This window comes from Centroberyx affinis, unplaced genomic scaffold (assembly GCF_046629955.1).
Source record: "Centroberyx affinis isolate AG114_WGS23_722 - 3 ecotype Tasmania unplaced genomic scaffold, CSIRO-AGI_Caff_v1 ptg000356l_1, whole genome shotgun sequence".
NCBI classification, from domain to species: domain Eukaryota; kingdom Metazoa; phylum Chordata; class Actinopteri; order Beryciformes; family Berycidae; genus Centroberyx; species Centroberyx affinis.
The window spans coordinates 150,210-168,786 of NW_027279027.1; the positions used below are offsets into that span (position 1 = coordinate 150,210).

The window sequence follows — 18,577 nt, forward strand, 5'->3', positions numbered from 1 at the left end:
CCCTCGGTTTGGCTGAATTCATGCGCACAGAATACATTTTGTTTCCTCAATTTATTGTTTTTCATTCCTACTTAATTATATATTAAAAGCACCATCAAGCCGTTACAGCCATTGAATTAATCAAATAAAACTCACTTGTTCAGTTGAACTTAATTTTAACTGTAATTCTACTTCATTTCTTCATGTGGCCCTCCTTGAAACCTTCTCACTACTGGAATCACTGATTAACCCACTGAACTGCTCCTACATAGAGTACGAACATGCACACTAATAGTTGGATCTTAGCCCAATTAAGGCAATACTAAGACTGAAAGTGTCATGTTAAGGCCTTCATCTGATTCTCTTCTCTCTGATTCTACCTTAGCAAAAACTCCAGATGGAGGAACCAGGTGGACAGAAAAAATCACAATATGCAACGTCACATGCATTGTTGTCTGTCTTTACTAGAACTAATGATATGTATAAAACATTTCTGTTTCCAGAGGTCAGTACCCCAGGCAGAGAGCAGAGTCTCCAGTACCCAGCTGTCTGTCTATGAAGAGTGACTGGTCTAAAAGTCTACCTGAAAAATTCAGTAATGAACCTGGACCCTCAGACACAAAGTAAGAGGACTGGTTATACTGTAAGCCTACCTGATAAAACTTGAGTTATAATGATGAAGGAAAAATGTTTTGCTCTGTCATTTAGAATTGTTTCCCTTCACTGTTCCCTTCATTGTTTCCTACATTCAAAATAGATAACCTATGAAAGTATTTGTGTTGAATATTAATGCGTAACTACTCGAGCCAGAATTTGTCTGGTAAATGGTTGAAGCCATTGCAGTTTCCTTGATATGTTTATGTATGATTAGGATATCTCACAGCCAAGTGTGGGCATTTTTATGTTGTGCACAGCGCAGTTATATCTTTAGTCCACTACTTGAAGGGCAGGTTTGTAAAAAACAAACATCATTTTGGACAAAATGAGCATTATGTAGCCTATGCAATAATCAAATATTGTTATAGGTCCCCAGTAGTCGGCGCTCTAAGGTCATATAGTCGGTCATTTAGTAATGTTTAGGCTGTTGGGTCTACAATAAGCTATATGGCCACACTGAGCACCACCGTGCCTCCAATGCGCTTGTTGTCTTGATATGTTCCAGAACCTTTTCCCTCCAGACCGACTCGCGGGAACACCGACCACGTGGTGTTCCGGGACCTCATCAGTGACTGTGTTTACATGTACTTGAGTATCCCGGTTATGATCAGGTTTTTGAAGTATCCCGTTTTTGTGTTTGCGCATGTAAACATCATATCCCGATTTCAGAAAAATCTGGATAAGCCCTTATCCCGGATTTGAGAAACCCGATTATGCTAGCCGGAGTACTCGGGATACTGTCACATGTATACATCTTATCCCGGTTTCTGACCGCTGCCGACTACCTGCGCAGGCGCGGCTTCAGCCAAGAGACGGAACAGAAAAACACAAACAATGGCGGCAACGAGAGCGTCTCACTTCTGGAGCGATGAGGAAACTGAGTTTTGTCTTTCGGTGATGAAAGAATTAAATATACTTGGCAGTTTAGATGGGAGAAAGCATGGAAATGCTGACCTATTCAAGTCTGTAGTATACAGACTACAGGACGCCGGTTTCCTAACACGTACAGTGGAGCAAGTCAGGTCACGGTGGAAAATACTAAAGAAACATTACTACGACCAAACATCAAAACAAAACAAGTGGCTCTGATCCAGCAACTTTCAAATTTTAGCCAGCCTGACACCGGTCAAAGTGGAGGACATGTTTAATATTTCCTGTCACTCTCTTCTCCCATTGCTGGCAATAAAGTGGATAAGCCAAATCCACAATGCGATGTTGGCATTTAATAGCGCTAAGCCCGCTATAAGCCAAAGTGGTCTCATTTTCAATAGCCACAGTCAAATGAATTTAAGGTTAACAGTTACAGAGGAATATCAGATTAACGATTTCAAAATTGCCGGTTTGTGTTGTAAACATCACAGGTGCCTGCGCAAACAGCATGCAGTAATCAGTAACCGGGATACTAGTATTTATCATGTATACGGGGATATGAATAACCAGATTTCTCTGTGTTCCATGTAAACGCCATATCCCGAATATGATCAAAACCAGGATAAGTCTCATAACCGGGATACTCAAGTCCATGTAAACGCAGTCATTTACAAATAAAGCACTGCATGCGCACTAATAGTTGGATCTTAGCCCAATGAAGGCAACACTAAGACTGAAAGTGTCATGTTAAGGCCTTCATCTGATTCTCTTAATCAGACTCAGTTCATAATCAGAGTAAGCAGAACCTGGTTAACACAGCTAGACTTCTGCTCAATCTTTCCATCTGTTGAGGCATGTAAACACCTTAGATTTCTTTTGGCTTTTCAAACAGAACAGGTCAAAGGTCTCCAGACGCAGTAACCTGGATGTTGTATTTACAAAGCAAACAACATGGAGCAGTGCAGTGGAGTGACGAGCAGTAGGCAGATTATTCACTGAATCCATGTAAACCGAGTCTTTAGAGGAATCACGTTACTTATAATATAAGCTGATGACTCCCAGTAATGGAAGTATTGGTGTGCATGTAAACGTACTCACTGATACAATGGAACAGTGGTACATTTTATTAGGCTGCCACATATACTGTATACTCATCAGAACCTGCTGCAGCTGAAGACATCCTTAAGGACCAAGATGTTCAAACCTACTGAGAGTTAAAACCTGTCTTTTTCTTTTGAGTCACTTGAGTCCAGAGCTGGTCCTGACCTCCCTGGGGCCCTTAGCAAAATTCTAGGGCCCTCCTACCTGACCCGTGAGCCATGTAAACCATTTGCCATTGCCACACAGTCACACCTGACACCCCAGTGCTCCCACTACAATCCTCCCTCCTTTAAAACAGTTTGCTCCATCTGTCAGTCTAAGAATAAGTAGACCTATACAGAACAGAATGAGGTATAAACAAACAATATTTATTGAATGGAATATTTTCTATAGAATCTTAAGATAAGTGAATATTAACATTAACATACATAAGAAATTGTAGAAAATATAAAATGTAGAAAATAATAAAATATAACACTGAGCATTGGCTCTGCTGCCTGGTAATTAGTCCAGTCCTCACAATATTATACAATTAGCTTTGGCTATACAATGTAAACATAAGCCTATAGGCTATTGCTGCAGCTTTATGTCTCCAAATAGTACAATAAAACCTATACAGCTGTGTGATTAGCTTGTGGTCCCCACAGAGCTTGCTGCTGGAAAGCGTGAGTTTCATTTTGTGCACGCGCATATGAACGCATGTTCACACGCAACGCGGTTATCTTTTCCGAGCTGCAGTCTATAAACACCGTCGCCCGTTGCCGTTTATCAAACGTAATAAATAGTTGTATTTCACTCTCACTTTTGTCAGGCACAAAGTCACAGAACAGCCCTGGAAGTGGCTGGCAAGCAAGACACAGACAGACCAAGAGATGCACTGCCCAGCTAGGTTAGCAAGACAGACAGACTAGAGAGAGATGCACTGCAAGCTAGCACATCAACTTAACGTTGCTGTTATTTGCTGACATCAAACTTGGAGAGGAGAAAACACAAGTTTACCTGATTGCTGTTCCCGCAGTTCACTCTCATGGGCCCTCATTTATCAATCTAACGTAGAAAACAGCGCAGATCCAAGTGCGGAAATCATCTTACGACAGGGTTCACTTGTGATTCATTAAACGTTCGTATCTCGCCAATTACAGCATAAGAATGGTCGAGCGTTGATAAATGTGGCAACTGAAAACAATCGTCATTTAAATATCACGCCCCTAAATATTCTCGGTTTAGAGGCCTCGCCCCTAGAACTCCAGCTGAGGTTTGAATATTAAATTTATACATCTGTGATATGTATAGCCTAAATATATAATAGTAGCCATATATAAAGCTTGTATCACAATTCTTTACATTTAGGTGAAGAAAAAATGGTCAGACCTCAAACAAGTAGGCTATCTCAAAATGAAAGAGAAATTAATCTAACACCAGAAAACTGTTAACCCCGTTATTGCGAACAATTCCTATTTATGTTAGGGATAGGCTGTATGACACATTTAGGCCTATAGAATAAAATAGAATATTTTGCCATAGGATACATATTTTTAAGTGATGAATATGTGGCTGCATATGCTTAGATGCCAGTCAGAATATATGGTCTAATAACAATTCTCTGACTCAGCCAGATTTACTACGCTGCACCGCAAGTCCACGCTGACTGGAAAACTTGCGTACACGAGTTGAGACTTGACGTGAGATTTGATCGTAGCCTCCGCTCACATCCAAATTGATAAATGCCGAGCTTTGCGTGGAAATGACCATGCGCCCAGTTTTCTGTCGTATTTTCTTTTCGTAAATGAGGGCCATGGTGTTTTTTTTTCCTCTTTTCGTGACCAGAAGGGATAGTTCCGCTTTGACACGAGGAGGAGGCGGGGCCCTTGTGTAATTTGCGGGGCCCTACACAACTTGCATAGTGAGCATATAGGGCCGCCTGGCTCTGTGTTTTTGTATGATTACCATTGACATAATATATCACAAAAAAAAACAAAACATTTCAAGCGCTGTTGGGGACCCTAAGTAGGCGCTTAGTTCGCTTATGCGTCGGGCCGGCCTTGCTTGAATCACTGTTAGCAGTCTTGATGAAAGACTGACTGACTCTGCAGAGTCCGTACAGTGCTGGATCCCGACACCATCAGCCAGAACCTGGCAGAGTTTACGTCTGAAGCTCTGGACCAAACCCAGAGAGGCAAGGATCTCTCTAAAGCTCTTGGGTGTGTGGCTCTCAACATGGTAGCACACATGAGACAGGCCGACCAACAGGCACATGACAGAGAACAGGAGCGCCTTGCTGAAATCATCAAACTGAAGCAAACTAATCAAGACCTGCAGTGTGGTCTTGATCAGACTAACCAACGCACAATCCAGGCAGAAAGCCTTGGGTCGCCGCTATGACAGTACATGTTGAAAAAAAAGCTGGAAGAGGTGATCAGCAGCCAAAGGACAGAGCTGATCAGTACAAACAAAAGTCTGGCACAGCAGATTGTGAAAGTGCAGATTAGGATATGAACATAACCAGCTGTTCACCTTAGCAAAAACTCCAGATGGAGGAACCAGATGGACAGAAAAAGTGACAATATGCAACGTCACATGCATTGTTGTCTGTCTTTACTAGAACTAATGATATGTATAAAACATTTCTGTTTCCAGAGGTCAGTACCACAGGCAGAGAGCAGAGTCTCCAGTACCCAGCTGTCTGTCTATGAAGAGTGACCGGTCTAAAAGTCTACCTGAAGAATTCAGTAATGAACCTGGACCCTCAGACACAAAGTAAGAGGACTGGTTATACTGTAAGCCTACCTGATAAAACTTGAGTAATAATGATGAAGGAAAAATGTTCTGTTCTGTCATTTAGAATTGTTTCCCTTCACTGTTGCATTACACACTATGAGAGGATTGAAAAAGACAATATTCACACACCTGTGTTCTAAATTTAAATTCACAATAAAGATTCTGAATGAATATAATAGAAACTGTGAACTTTGACAATATTTTATCACATTTTTATTTTGTATATATTTTTCTAGTACAACTTTGGAGAAGAAATGATTTGTAGATACTTAAATCCAACAAAGTAAACTTCCACTATAGTTCGGAGCACAGAAAACCAGCTATAGTTGTGATTGCAGCCTTAACCCTCTATGGTACGCATTATGATGTCAGTTGGGAAAAAAATGTTTGGAGTGTTTTTTTTGTCATAGAATAGACCAAATAAACATAATCTAAAGAAATTTTCAAGAAATAATTTTTTGGGGGTACTTTTTGGGGTGTGTTGCCTTGAGGCAACACTGTACCATAATGGTAAGTAATGAAAAAAGACAGTTATTGTTTCAAACTTGAACAAAATTTATTTAAAAACACATAGAAAATACTCAATAGCCTCAACAGGTTAAAATGCATGCCACTTAAATTGTTAAAATGTTAAAAATAACTCTTTTCATAAGATTACATGTCTGAATGTTGCCTGCAGGCAACATTGTACCATTGTGGAACAACCTATTGGAATGAATGTGTCGAAGAGTCTAAGGCTCACTGCTTATGGAAATTCATGAAGCAGTTCTTCTCAGCAGTGAAGCATAGGTAAGTGACACACTTTGAACACTGCACTTTCACTATACCCTTACAGCCAGGGTATTTGCACCGGCCCTTTTTCTCCACCCACACAGGCCAATGGTCAGTGTTGTCCTGACGCACAGGTGTTGATGGCACTGATGAGGCCGGACCTCTGCGCTTCTTCTCAGCCAGGTCTCCCTCAACATTCTGTGATGGTCTCCCCCTCTTCTTCAAGACTTTCCTCTCGTTGCAAAGGCAACTTGCAACTTCAGCTTTGAATTTCAGCAAGCTGTATACATCTTTCTTCGGGACACCACAGTCCTTGCAGTCCCTGCGGTACAAGAGCCACGCATTCACTAGAGTGAAATCCATCATGTGGAACACAATCTTGTGATACCACTTCCTTGACCTGACCTTTGTTCTGTAGAGAGCAATCAGTGAGTCTAGAAGATCCACTCCTCCCATACTCTTATTGTATGCCTGCACGACACTTGGGCAGGTAACCTGCACTGCTTCTTTTTTTTTCTTATCCCATCTTTGCACGGAGATCGTTGGGTTGGCTGAGGCAAAGGTTCAGAGGAGATGGACAGCACGATTGTCATGCCATTTCACTGCCCTGAGTTGGACTCCATCATGGCTCGTGGCTTTCTCTTCATAGGCTCCCCTGCCTTTCTTCTTCATGGCTTTATCCTCGGAGAAGCTGCACCCTGCCAGTCGATTCTGCCGCACTGTTCCAACACAGTGGATCTTTCTCTTTTGGAGAATTGTGGGATTGGTTGCCTGGGATGATGCTCGCAAGTCGCAGAACGATGCCACTTGCACCGATATCTGGCATGCCATCCATTGGAGAGATTGGGCCTGTGTGCACTTCGAAGTTGTAGGCGATCCCGTTGCTGTCTGTCAAGACGTATATTTTGTACCCCCAGCGCTTTGGTTTTTTGGGGTTGTACTGCTTCAGGCCACTTTTCCCCTTAAATGGCACGATTTGCTCATCAACACAGAGCCTCTCATCCATTGGAATTGCTTGGAAGCTTTCAAGGAGTGATGTCAGAAGAGGACGCACCTTGTGAAGCTGGTCATGGCCAGGCTGTCCACGAGGAATTAGCTGCGTGTTGTCTGCAAAATGGATGTTGCGTTTTATAGCCTCCCAACGATGCATCGTCATGGTATCGGCCACACAGTCAACCCTTGTGGTTGAGCTCCAATACATGCGGGATCCTGGCAGCCCATAAATGGACATATAGAAACAGATGCCAATAAACTGCTCCATTTCATAGCAGGTAACATTAAGTGGCTTTCCTGGATCACATTGGACAGCGTAGAGGTTTGTCTGGTCCACCATGTTCTCAATGCAGGTTTTAGTTAGCAGGCCGTCCCTGAAGTATTCAATTGGAGACTTCATTTCTGTGGCTTTTGGGAGACTGCCTTTCCATTGTGGGACTGGAAGGATGCTCCTGCAATCTTTCCACTCCAGTCTCTTGGCCCTTTTTGGTGCATGTTGAAAAGGAACTGAAAAACAAACAAATATCCTAAGCATGCTATGCAAATAACAAGAAAATGCAATAATTAATTAATTATCAATGCATTTTACACCCTATCTTATACTGGTAATACCTGTCGCTGCACTTTCACCCTCACTGGCCTCATCCTCATTCTCATCCTCATCCTGATCCTCATTCTCATCCTCGTTCTCAGGCTCATAGTCTTCATCACTCTCACTTTCTCCTTGCAGGTTTGCCTGCAGCTCGTCTTCATCACTACTCACTTCTAATTCATCCTCACTAACATCAGCTGGGAGTGCTAGTTCTACCTTCTTCCTTGAAGATGTTATGTTCATTCTGTAAATGGAGGAAACGTGTGGAAAATATAAGCATGTGCTCTGCAAAGAAGACTCACAAAGTTCACTGTAATAGTAATAGACTATAGCCTACAATGTACAGTAACAGCCTGAACTTTACTTTACTACAACTTCAACATCAAATTGATCTAGGTTAAATTGTAGAGATAAAAAGAAAATTATGATGAAGAGAGAAATTAAGAAATTAGAAATTAAGCTTTACAATTTTTTTCCAGACTGAAAAAGGCCAGGAAAAGATGTTTTCAGACCATTTTTGTGGAGAGAAATGGTTGAGCTGATCCTCGTGGGACAGTCTGCAAAAAAGGTTTTCAGCATGGCCTCCAGAGAGTCATGTGACAAATTCAAACACTGCTATTGGTTCCTTATGGTCCTGGCTCTTTTTGAAAGTATTGCATCATAACTGGGGATGCATTGTTTGAATGTAAAAGGCCAAAAATGGGTTTGTTGCCTAGAGGCAACATCATACCATAGAGGGTTAAGTCCCGCCCTCCTCCCCCACAGTTGGTCAAGTTCCCTCATCCTGCTAGCCTCGCCCTGATAGCCACAACCAGCTCACTGCTGGCCACACACATAAGACACGCCCACAGGAAATGGTTTACACACCAAAACGTCCCAACATCGTTGAAAAGCCAATTTCAAGCAAACAGGAGATTTAGACATGTAAATACAGACACTGATTGATAATGTAGATGTAATGTAGTGGAACTCTACCATTGTATCTTCTTTTTACTGCTGTGATCAATCTCTGTGCCCTGCTACTATCTATTATTTACCAATGACTGCCAGGCAATATCTGTGCTCTTTAACAAGTTTCATCAAAGCTGATATAATAGGACTGCATGGTGTTTTTATTGAGCCGAGCATTCATTCATGACAATTACATATGGAACAAACCAGAAAAACTGCTACAATGTTGCATTCATCCATGATCGCCACAGTGACATTTATCCATGATGGGTGACCGGATGGGTGTGCAGTGTTGACTGATTAAACTACAACTATGATGACAGATAAAAATGTGAAAATGAACTTTATATGTTGTGGCAGCATGATGCTATCTGAGCATCTATGTAGATAGTATGGGCAAAATCTTGATATTTAGTTTACAATTTCAACAAAAGATGGTTAAAACTTTTGTTTAAATTCTTTTTTTAGTTAAATCTTCATGTTTTCTGATCAGTCATAATAAATTGCCTTCATCCCTACAGAGAGAGGAAGAGGACTCTAGGTGTTGTGAAGCAGCAGCTGTCCTGCTGTGCATTGTGTCAGGAGGTCCTGAGGGATCCAGTCTCTACCAGCTGTGGACACTGGTTCTGCACACAGTGCATCACCTCATACTGGGACCAGTTTGGTTCATCGGGAGACTCCACCTGTCCCCAGTGTGGAAAAAGGTCCAGAACAAGACCTGGACTGCAGACACCAAGTCAAACCAGCATTACACAATGTAAGACTGGGGGTCTGTCTACTGTTGTCACCATTTCTAAAACCAGGAAACAATAGCATATTTGTTAAACACTTGCTTATTCTTTCTTCTCTTCCAGTGGACGGCGGTTTGCAGGAGGTTTTAGACGAGCATAAGATCAGTCTGAGAGACAGATGTGAATTTGTGATAGAAGGAATTGCTGAAGCAGGAACTGGAACGCCCCTCAATAGGATCTACACTGAACTCTACATCACAGAGGGACAGAGTGAAGAGGTTAATACCCAACATGAGGTGTGGCAGCTTGAGACAGCATCCAAGATGGAGACCCTCCATGACACTCCAATCAAGTGCCACGACATCTTTAAACCCTTACCTGACCAAAAGACACACATCAGAGTAGTTCTGACGAAGGGCGTCGCTGGCATTGGAAAAACCTTCTCAGTGCAGAAGTTCACTCTGGACTGGGCAGAGGACTTGGAAAATCAAGATGTCAGTCTTGTGATTCTGCTTTCGTTCCGGGAGCTGAACTTAATCAAAGATGAGCGGTACAGTCTTCTCATGCTGCTCCATGTTTTCCATCCAACATTACAGACGGTCACAGCAGAGAAGCTCACTGTCTGTAAAGTTGTGTTCATCTTTGACGGCCTGGATGAAAGCAGACTTTTATTGGATTTCCACAACAATGAGGTTGTGTCTGATGTCACACAGATGTCATCAGTAGATGTGCTGTTGACAAACCTCATCAAGGGGAATCTGCTTCCCATGGCTCTCCTCTGGATTACTTCCCGACCTGCAGCAGCCAATCAGATCCCTCCTACATGTGTTGACAGGGTAACAGAAGTACGAGGGTTCACCGACCCCCAGAAGGAGGAGTACTTCAGGAGGAGATCCAGTGATGAGGACCTGTCCAGCAGAATCATCTCACACATCAAGGCATCCAGGAGCCTCCACATCATGTGCCACATCCCAGTCTTCTGTTGGATCACTGCTACAGTTCTGGAGCACATGTTGACTACAGACCAGAGAGGAGAGCTGCCCAAGACCCTGACTGAGATGTACTCACACTTCCTGCTGGTTCAGACAAAGAGGAAGAAGCAGAAGTATGACGTGAGACATGAGATGAGTCAACAGCAGCTGATGGAGACTGACAGGGAAGTTCTTCTGAAGCTGGGGAGGCTGGCTTTTGAACATCTGGAGACAGGCAACCTCATGTTCTACCAAGAAGACCTGGAGGAGTGCGGTCTTGATGTCAGAGAGGCCTTGGTGTTCTCAGGAGTGTGCACAGAGATCTTCAAACGAGAGTGTGTGCTCTTCCAGAGGACGGTCTACTGCTTTGTTCATCTGAGCATTCAGGAGTTTCTCGCTGCAGTCTACATGTTCCACTGTTACACAAACAGGGATAAGAAGGTACTGGGCACATTCCTGGGAAATGACTGGGGTAAATGTGATCAATCCCTGGATGTCTTCCTGAAGACAGCCATGCTCAGAGCCCTGAAGAGTAAAAATGGCCACCTGGACCTCTTTGTCCGTTTCCTTCATGGTCTCTCACTGGAGTCCAGCCAGAGTCTCTTAGGAGGCCTGCTGGGTCAGACAGAGAGGAGTCCAGACAGCATCCAGAGAGCCATCAGCAACCTGAAGAGGATGACCAGCTCCGATACTTCTCCTGACCGAAGCATCAACATCTTCCACTGTTTGATGGAGATGAACGACCACTCAGTACATCAAGAGATCCAAGAGTTTCTGAAGTCAGAGAACAAGTCAAAGAAGAAACTCTCTATGGTCCACTGCTCAGCTCTGGCCTACATGCTGCAGATGTCAGAGGAGGTTCTGGATGTGTTCGACCCGATGGCGTACAACACATCAAACGAGGGACGAAGGAGACTGCTCCCGGCTATGAGGAACTGCCGGGAGGTTCGGTTAGTCCTGATGTGAATATTAAAATTATCTACAGTGTAGAGCGACCTTCACACCTGACACCATAAAATTACAATGAAGATATATAGTTCCTCAAACAAACACATGATAAAACAGTTGTTCTACATAGCAGTGGTACACAGTGTTGGGCGTAACACATTACAAAGTGATGTGTTACTGAAATCATAATACTTTTTCCTGTAATGGAGTAAAGTAAGGCATTACTGTTACAGTTTCAGTAATCACCGGTTACTGGTCTAACAGATCGGTCGGTCTAACAGATCGGTCGGTCTAACAGATCGGTTGCATTTCATTCTTTAGCCTCTTTAACCTCTTTCTTGGTGTAATATCTATGAAAGATTCCCCTCGTCTTATCCTGCCTTCAAGTCATGTTGGAAATATTGGAATTACAGTAGAGCGCACATGAACGACCCAACAAAGTGGGAAATACATCCCGGAAAGTCTGAATTTAATGCTGTAGGCTAAAACCTTAAAAACATTTTGCCTCTGTCATTATTTAGATACTTCTGCTGGCAAATGAAGCATCGCGTTAGTTCATGCAGGACACGGACGTCATGCGTTGCTAGTCATCTACCAGCTGATCACCACGCACACCAATCATGATCCATTCTCATAACAAGGCGGTCTATTTAAATGGCCTCCTCCTAGACTGATTCCTGCTTCACAACTGCTGCACACTCTGCTGCTTGGTAAAGCTTTATGCTACTGCTGCTGTTACTGGTCATGCTGCTGCTCCTACCTGCTACAAGTTGCAGCTGGTCGCGCTGATTTCTCGTGCTCAAGATGTCACATTTTTGTCAGATGAAGAATCTCCAGAGGCAGCACCATCGGCCTCCAAACCCGCTGTCGGAGCTCCTATCTCTCAAACTACAGTCTTATAATACCGCTTCAAGAAGGCATTGTCAAGGAAAGAATGGCGTTTGCGCGACTCATCCCGCCGCGACTCTCGCAAAGGAGCGAGAGTCCGAACTCTGATTACGAGCAGACGGCCGGTCATAATATCAGCTCTCACTCGGTCGTGAATGTCCGCTTCAAGCCTGGAAACCGGTCTTTTCTGCCAGCGTCAACGGCCATTATGGCGCTTTTCCACTGCATGGTACCAGCTCGACTCGACTCTACTCGCCTTTTTTGGTTTTCCACTGGCCAAGTACCAGGTACCAGGTACCATATTATGTAGTACCTGGTACTTTTTTTCGTAGCACCTCCGTCGAGGTTCCAAGCGAGCTGAGGCGATACCAAAAGGTGACGTAAAAACACTGCAGACCACTGATTGGTCAGAGAATCGTCATCGCGACACGGGACGTATATGCTAACGTTAGCTACCAGGCTAGCTTACCCTCTTGCGTCGCCTTGAGCAACCAGAGAGCAGTCTGTTGTCTCGCTGCCTTCAGCCTCTTCTGAAATAAAATCTGTCTCCTTGCTGTGACTAACAGCCACATACAGACAATCAAGAACACTATCGCTTCGATATCTTCCATTGTAGTTGTGTGTCGCGTTTCATGCAGTGTCGCAGCATCGCTATGATGACCAGTTTGGGGGGTGGGGCACATTGAGGGGGTACTATCGGCAGTGGAAAACCAAAGTGGTACTACCAAAAGCGAGTAGAGTCGAGTTGAGGCGAGGCGAGTTGAGCCGGTACTATGCAGTGGAAAAGCGGCATTAGACCCCACCGCGGACCAGGGCATTCCCATGGAATTTCATCGCAAGCAATAACGTCATGACGCAGATAAGGATGCTGGGAGTTGTAGTTCCCATTGCTCCACTTTACCTAAGCTGAGTATTTGCATTGAATATTTGCTCTTATCATGGTGCAAGCATGCATCATTATGGCTGGCTGGCTGAGCTCCATTTTCGATTCAGTGTTGCTGTGTATTTAAGCATAATGCTGACATGCTGCTGCTTAGCTGGGATTGTAAGGTTGTACTACAATTGCTTGTTGCTTTACATGAGTCAGAAATAGTTAAATGCAGCTCATTTTAGTGAGACGCAATTTTGTTTTGGGGGATTTTTGCGCTCCTCAAAGAATCTCTCCCTTATATTCGACTGGACTCTTGATATTGTCTCAGCTCAAAGCATGAGTGCATATAGCCTAATTGATACTATTGCTGTCATCAATAAATTGCATATGACATAAGAGATGCTGCATAACGTGGTTGACTGGGTTTCACTGCTCTGATTTAGGTAGTATGACCTCACACGGGATGCATGCCTGCATCCCTCCCAAGAAGCAGTAGGTGATAGCTGAGGTCTGCAGCAGGCTTGCTGCTCACATAGATATTTCACATAACCATAGTACGACCTCTTTCAAGCTGTATCTTGCATCCTTGTTCTTTAATATAATGAATTTCTGAGGTCTGCAGCAGGCTTGCTGCTACACATAGATATTTCACATAACTGTAGTGTTATGTCCGAACAGAATATGTTTATGACAGATTCAGGTACAAAACAACACACGATCCGAGCTATTTAGTTTAACACTGCTTTATTCGCCAAAACGTCTATTCGCTTTCAGATGCCATTTGGAACTGGCTCTCTGATTAGGCTTTCCCTAGCACTGACCTGAAGCGCAGCCAATGAGCATTCATCAATTAACTCACAGCACTCTGTTGAACCTTAGGTGCACACAATATTTGACATCATGGCCTCTTGCTTCTCATACACCACATGTAGGAGGGCCTCTTTCAGGATGCATGCTTGTATCTCTTCTCTGTAAATCTGACTTACAACTTAGCAGAGGTCAGCAACAGCATTGTCTGGTGCCACTGCTTGAGGTCCGCAACAAGCTTGTTGCTACACATTGATCTTTCTATTATTGATCAGCTGGTAACTTACTAAGAATCGTCTGCACCAGCTATGTTTGGCATATGGTTCTGTGGTTTGGGGCATTTGCATGGCGCCCCTGCTATACCTTCAGCATGCTTGCTGGGTAAGCAGGGAGCTGCTACAGCAGGGCCATATCCGCCAATCATAACTGTATTACCTTTAGTTGCAATTAATGGTTTTATCTTGTGACTAAAGTGTTCCTGACTGAATGTGGCTTAGGTCACAATATTTATTGGCTCAATGGCACTGGCACAATCGTTTTAGGCTGTAACACAAAAACAATGTAATGAGTAGGGTAACTAATTACTTTTCTCAGGAATAATAAGTAAAGTGATTCATTACTTTTAAGAAAAGTCAGAAATTTGGTGTTGCTGTTTAAAGCTATCATGTTAGTTAGTGAACACAGTTATTCTGTTTAGCTGTAATGATTGCTATGACTTTACAGTTAAGTGTTGTTTTTATAGTTATCTTCTTTCACTGGACGAAAAGTTACGTTTCCGTCCTGTACATCTCTGTACACACGTACTGAAACGCACTGTGTCCGGGCATGTCTGGCAACGTGCCAGGAGATATTCGGGCCGCGACACGTCCATAATTCCCCGACAACGCACAACTTTTGTGGCAGGAGATTTCTGTCACTGTGCACTGTGCTGTTAAATGTCAGCGCACTCCCGTATATCGTCGCAAATGACCGGATATCACTGTACACTCACCGGGAATCTCCGCGCACCTGCACACATGGTCCAAATACGTCCGGAAAAGTCAGTTTTCCACCTCAACACAGGTCCAAACACGTCCGGAAAAGGCCGATAATCCCCCCCCACATCAATGTATATTGTCAGAAAAGTCCGTGGAACACAGGGCTCGCCTGAGCAGCCCCCCTCCTCCCCCCCTCCGAGCAGCCCCCCCTCTTCCCGGCCAGTGGTTCTCAACGTGGGGTCCGGGGACCACCAGGGGTCCTTGAGGGGGTTCCAGGGGGTCCCCAGCAAATTGATGAATTGTTAAACTTGAGCATTATTTCATTTACAAGAAGTTAACACAATTAGAGAATGTAGAAGAATGACTGTTCTAGCAATAATGTGGACTAAATTAGGGATCCTTGATATGGAAAAGGTTCAGAATCACTGCTATAGGCTATGTAATAGCCTATAAAACCAAAATACCTTTTAAATGTTTTTAGCTAACAAGATACAACACTGGATAAGTTCAAGAAGATGTAAACATTAGATGATGCAGATGAGGTTCCCATTTATTTGGGATTATGAAACCTTTAAGAACCCCTGTCCTAAAAGCACACAAGAAACATGGTATACTTGGAAATACAGCTGTCCCTTTCTCACAAATCTTGAAAACTGACTATTTGGTTTTGAATGTGCTACAACAGGAATTCAGAATCAGCTGTTAAAAAGTACATTTAAAAGCATCATTTATGAATTGCACACAATCTTTTAATTACGTCCATGTTTATTGTAAATTCAGTGGATGTACATTCCTTAACGCGTCAACAAACTAGCGTTAAACTTTATTTTAAACTTTACTGTCTGCCATTTTTAGACAAATATTACTACCAATCCTACTAAAAAACAAAAGGGATTAACAATAAAGAACATTATAGTCTTTGTAAAATATTTAGAACTTCAGTTATTTATCATTTGAAGCCATGTGCCCATTGCATGAGGTGCAGGAGAGCTGGTGGTAGGGCAGGAAGGCATGGGAGTAGGACAAACATAATGTGCAGGGTTGATTCTACGCACAGGTGGTGATCTGTCAGAGAGTTCTTCAGAGAGGACTCTAGTTGTGTGAATTGCCATGTATACCGCGTCACTCTCAAGGCGGAGCTGCAACCTCTGGCACAGTGCTGAGAGCTCCGCGCCTCTAAACACTGGTCTCCTCACTCACCATGTCTTCCTTCCAGCTCCATCATGATCATCATCCTCGTCGCTCATCAGCTCCTGGGTTACACCTTCCCACAACTCGTTCTCCTCCTCCCTCAAAACAGTAGCCCAGGCCTCAAGGAGCTACGGAGACATAAAATTATGAAATTATTATCGGATTTAGATGTACTTTGTCAAACTTAGATGCCGCTCGTCTGCAATGGAGGGCAGTCCCTCGTTACAATCAAGCGCTTCCAATTCTTCATCACATGGTGTGCTGCTTCCAGACTGAAAGGAACCAGTTTCGGGTAAAAACAAACGATTTTTAATATACTGTACAGCGATTCCGATAAATCTGATTCATATTTGGATCTTCCAGCTATCTGCCACAAGTATCACAGCCTTATCTTGATAATGTGGTATGATTCTTTTTGGGGAAAAAAAGTTGTTATTGTTGATTTAACCGGATGGCTACTGCTCTGTCATATTGTCTAAGGTTAGCGGTTACCTTTAACTAGTACAGATTATTCCTGGCTAAAGTAAGCAACTACAGAATGATCGAACAAGCTAATGGCTAAGTGAGCAAATGGAAAATGTCTGTTTTAGTGGATGTGCTTTTAAAATAAAAGCATGATGGCAACAAACATAGAAATTACAGTTAGGCTAGAGTACAAATTAGAGCAGTTTTTCATTACCCAAACAGACAATCTCTTGTTACCTAAATCATGAACTTGTTCGCCAATGCTTTTCTGACAAATCATATATTATCAAGATATGGCTGTGATACTTGTGGCAGATAGCTGGAAGATCCAAATATGAATCAGATTTATCGGAATTGCTGTACAGTTTGTTAAAAATGCTTTTGTTTTAACCTGAAACTGGTTCCTTTCAGTCCGGTTGCAACACACTGTGTGATGAAGGATTGGAAGCGCTTGATTGTAATGCTGGGACTGTCCTCCATTGCAGATGAGCGCTGTCTAAGTTCGACAAAGTACATCTAAATCCGATACAACTCCATCTAAGTCTACAAAGGACAGCTAAACCTGACACAAGTCCACCTAAATTTGCCAAATAGATCTACGAATGACAAAAGCGGCTCAGGATGTGCTAAAATGGCCACTGTACTACAGGTCCTGCATGCACAAAATCAAAACACCAAAACAAATCAGACGATGACGTATAAATCCAACAATAAAAAAATGGTTGGTGAATAATCTATGATGGTTGATTGCATTGTGCTTACCTGTCTTAAAGCTAGGGTAGGTAACTTTTCATTGGTTTAAACTCGCGGACCGTTCATATCAATCCAATCTGAACACATCTGGCTTACCACCTCAATCAATCAGGAATGGTTCACGGGAGATTTGGAGGCGGGATTTGGTTTTAGCAGGGAGGGAGCGGGGAGATGTTAACATTCTAATAGAGTTCCTTCTCTAATGCTAGTAATCCCTCCACTTCCTGAATGGAGGGATTACTACCCAAGCTTTAAACCAGATATAATAAAATAATTAGTGTGCATGTAAATATACAGAATGTTATATAACAACTTACTTGTTGTCTCCTCTGTCGAGCCTTCTTCTTCTGAGACTGCTGCACCCTCTCCCCCAGGTTCTGAGGCAGCACAGATGTGTAGTTCCTTCTGACTGCTTCGTAGTAGGTTGCACATGATACTGGGAAAAATACAAAATCACATTAACAATGCAGGCAGAACCTTTGTAATTTCATAATTTAAATGTGGTTAGATTGATAGCCCCATAAGAAAACAACAAATGAGAGCACTCAGGGGCACTGCTCGGCATGTGAAATAGGGGTTATGCCCAACTTACTTCCGCATTCTGTTAAAATGGATTTACTAGTTTCCGGTTCAGTTTCGCTTTACCGAAAGCTCGTTGTTGTACCAGCTACGTGTGGATATGGCGTTGTTTTATTCACAGTGTCTTCGGAAGCTGCCAAATATGAGCATTTCCAATGTATATCATATATGCAAGTTGACCTCCATGACTCCCACGACCGAACTGGATAAAGGGTTTAAGCTGTACGCTTCTTCATACATCTGGCGACTGACTATGAGGGCAGCTATGTACTAGCTAGCTCACTGCTTAACACTGTTGTTAAGAGAATCTCACCCAGCAAGTGTCTGATTAATGATTGCTGTATGTGTAGATGCCTACATAATCACTTTGTCGTTTTATTTTCACCAGTGTCAAACAGAGACAGGCTGACTGGTGAAATCGGTAGCAGGGCAGCTAAATATAATATATAATAAAAATAAAATGACAACGTGATTATGTAGGCATCTACACATAGCAATCATTAATCAGAAGCTTGCTAGGGTGAGACTCTCTTAACAACAGTGTTAGGTAGTGAGCTAGCTAGATAACTAGCTGGCTAGCTAGCAGACAGCTACCCTCATAGTCACAGATGTATGAAAAAGCGTACAGCTTAAACCCTTTATCCAGTTTTGGAGTCTTGGAGGTCAAACTGCATATATGATGTACATCGGACATGCTCATCTTT

At 43.0% G+C, this 18,577-nt stretch overlaps 1 protein-coding gene across 1 annotated transcript in view; it reads left to right on the forward strand.

Annotated features, from left to right (window-relative positions):
- Positions 1-18,577, forward strand: part of LOC139641209 (uncharacterized) — a 79,928-nt gene that overhangs the window by 50,865 nt on the left and 10,486 nt on the right. Inside the window, 4 exon segments of the mRNA XM_071515496.1 lie at positions 483-602; positions 5,245-5,364; positions 9,214-9,449; positions 9,547-11,344. Coding sequence (XP_071371597.1) covers positions 483-602; positions 5,245-5,364; positions 9,214-9,449; positions 9,547-11,344 — 2,274 coding nt within the window.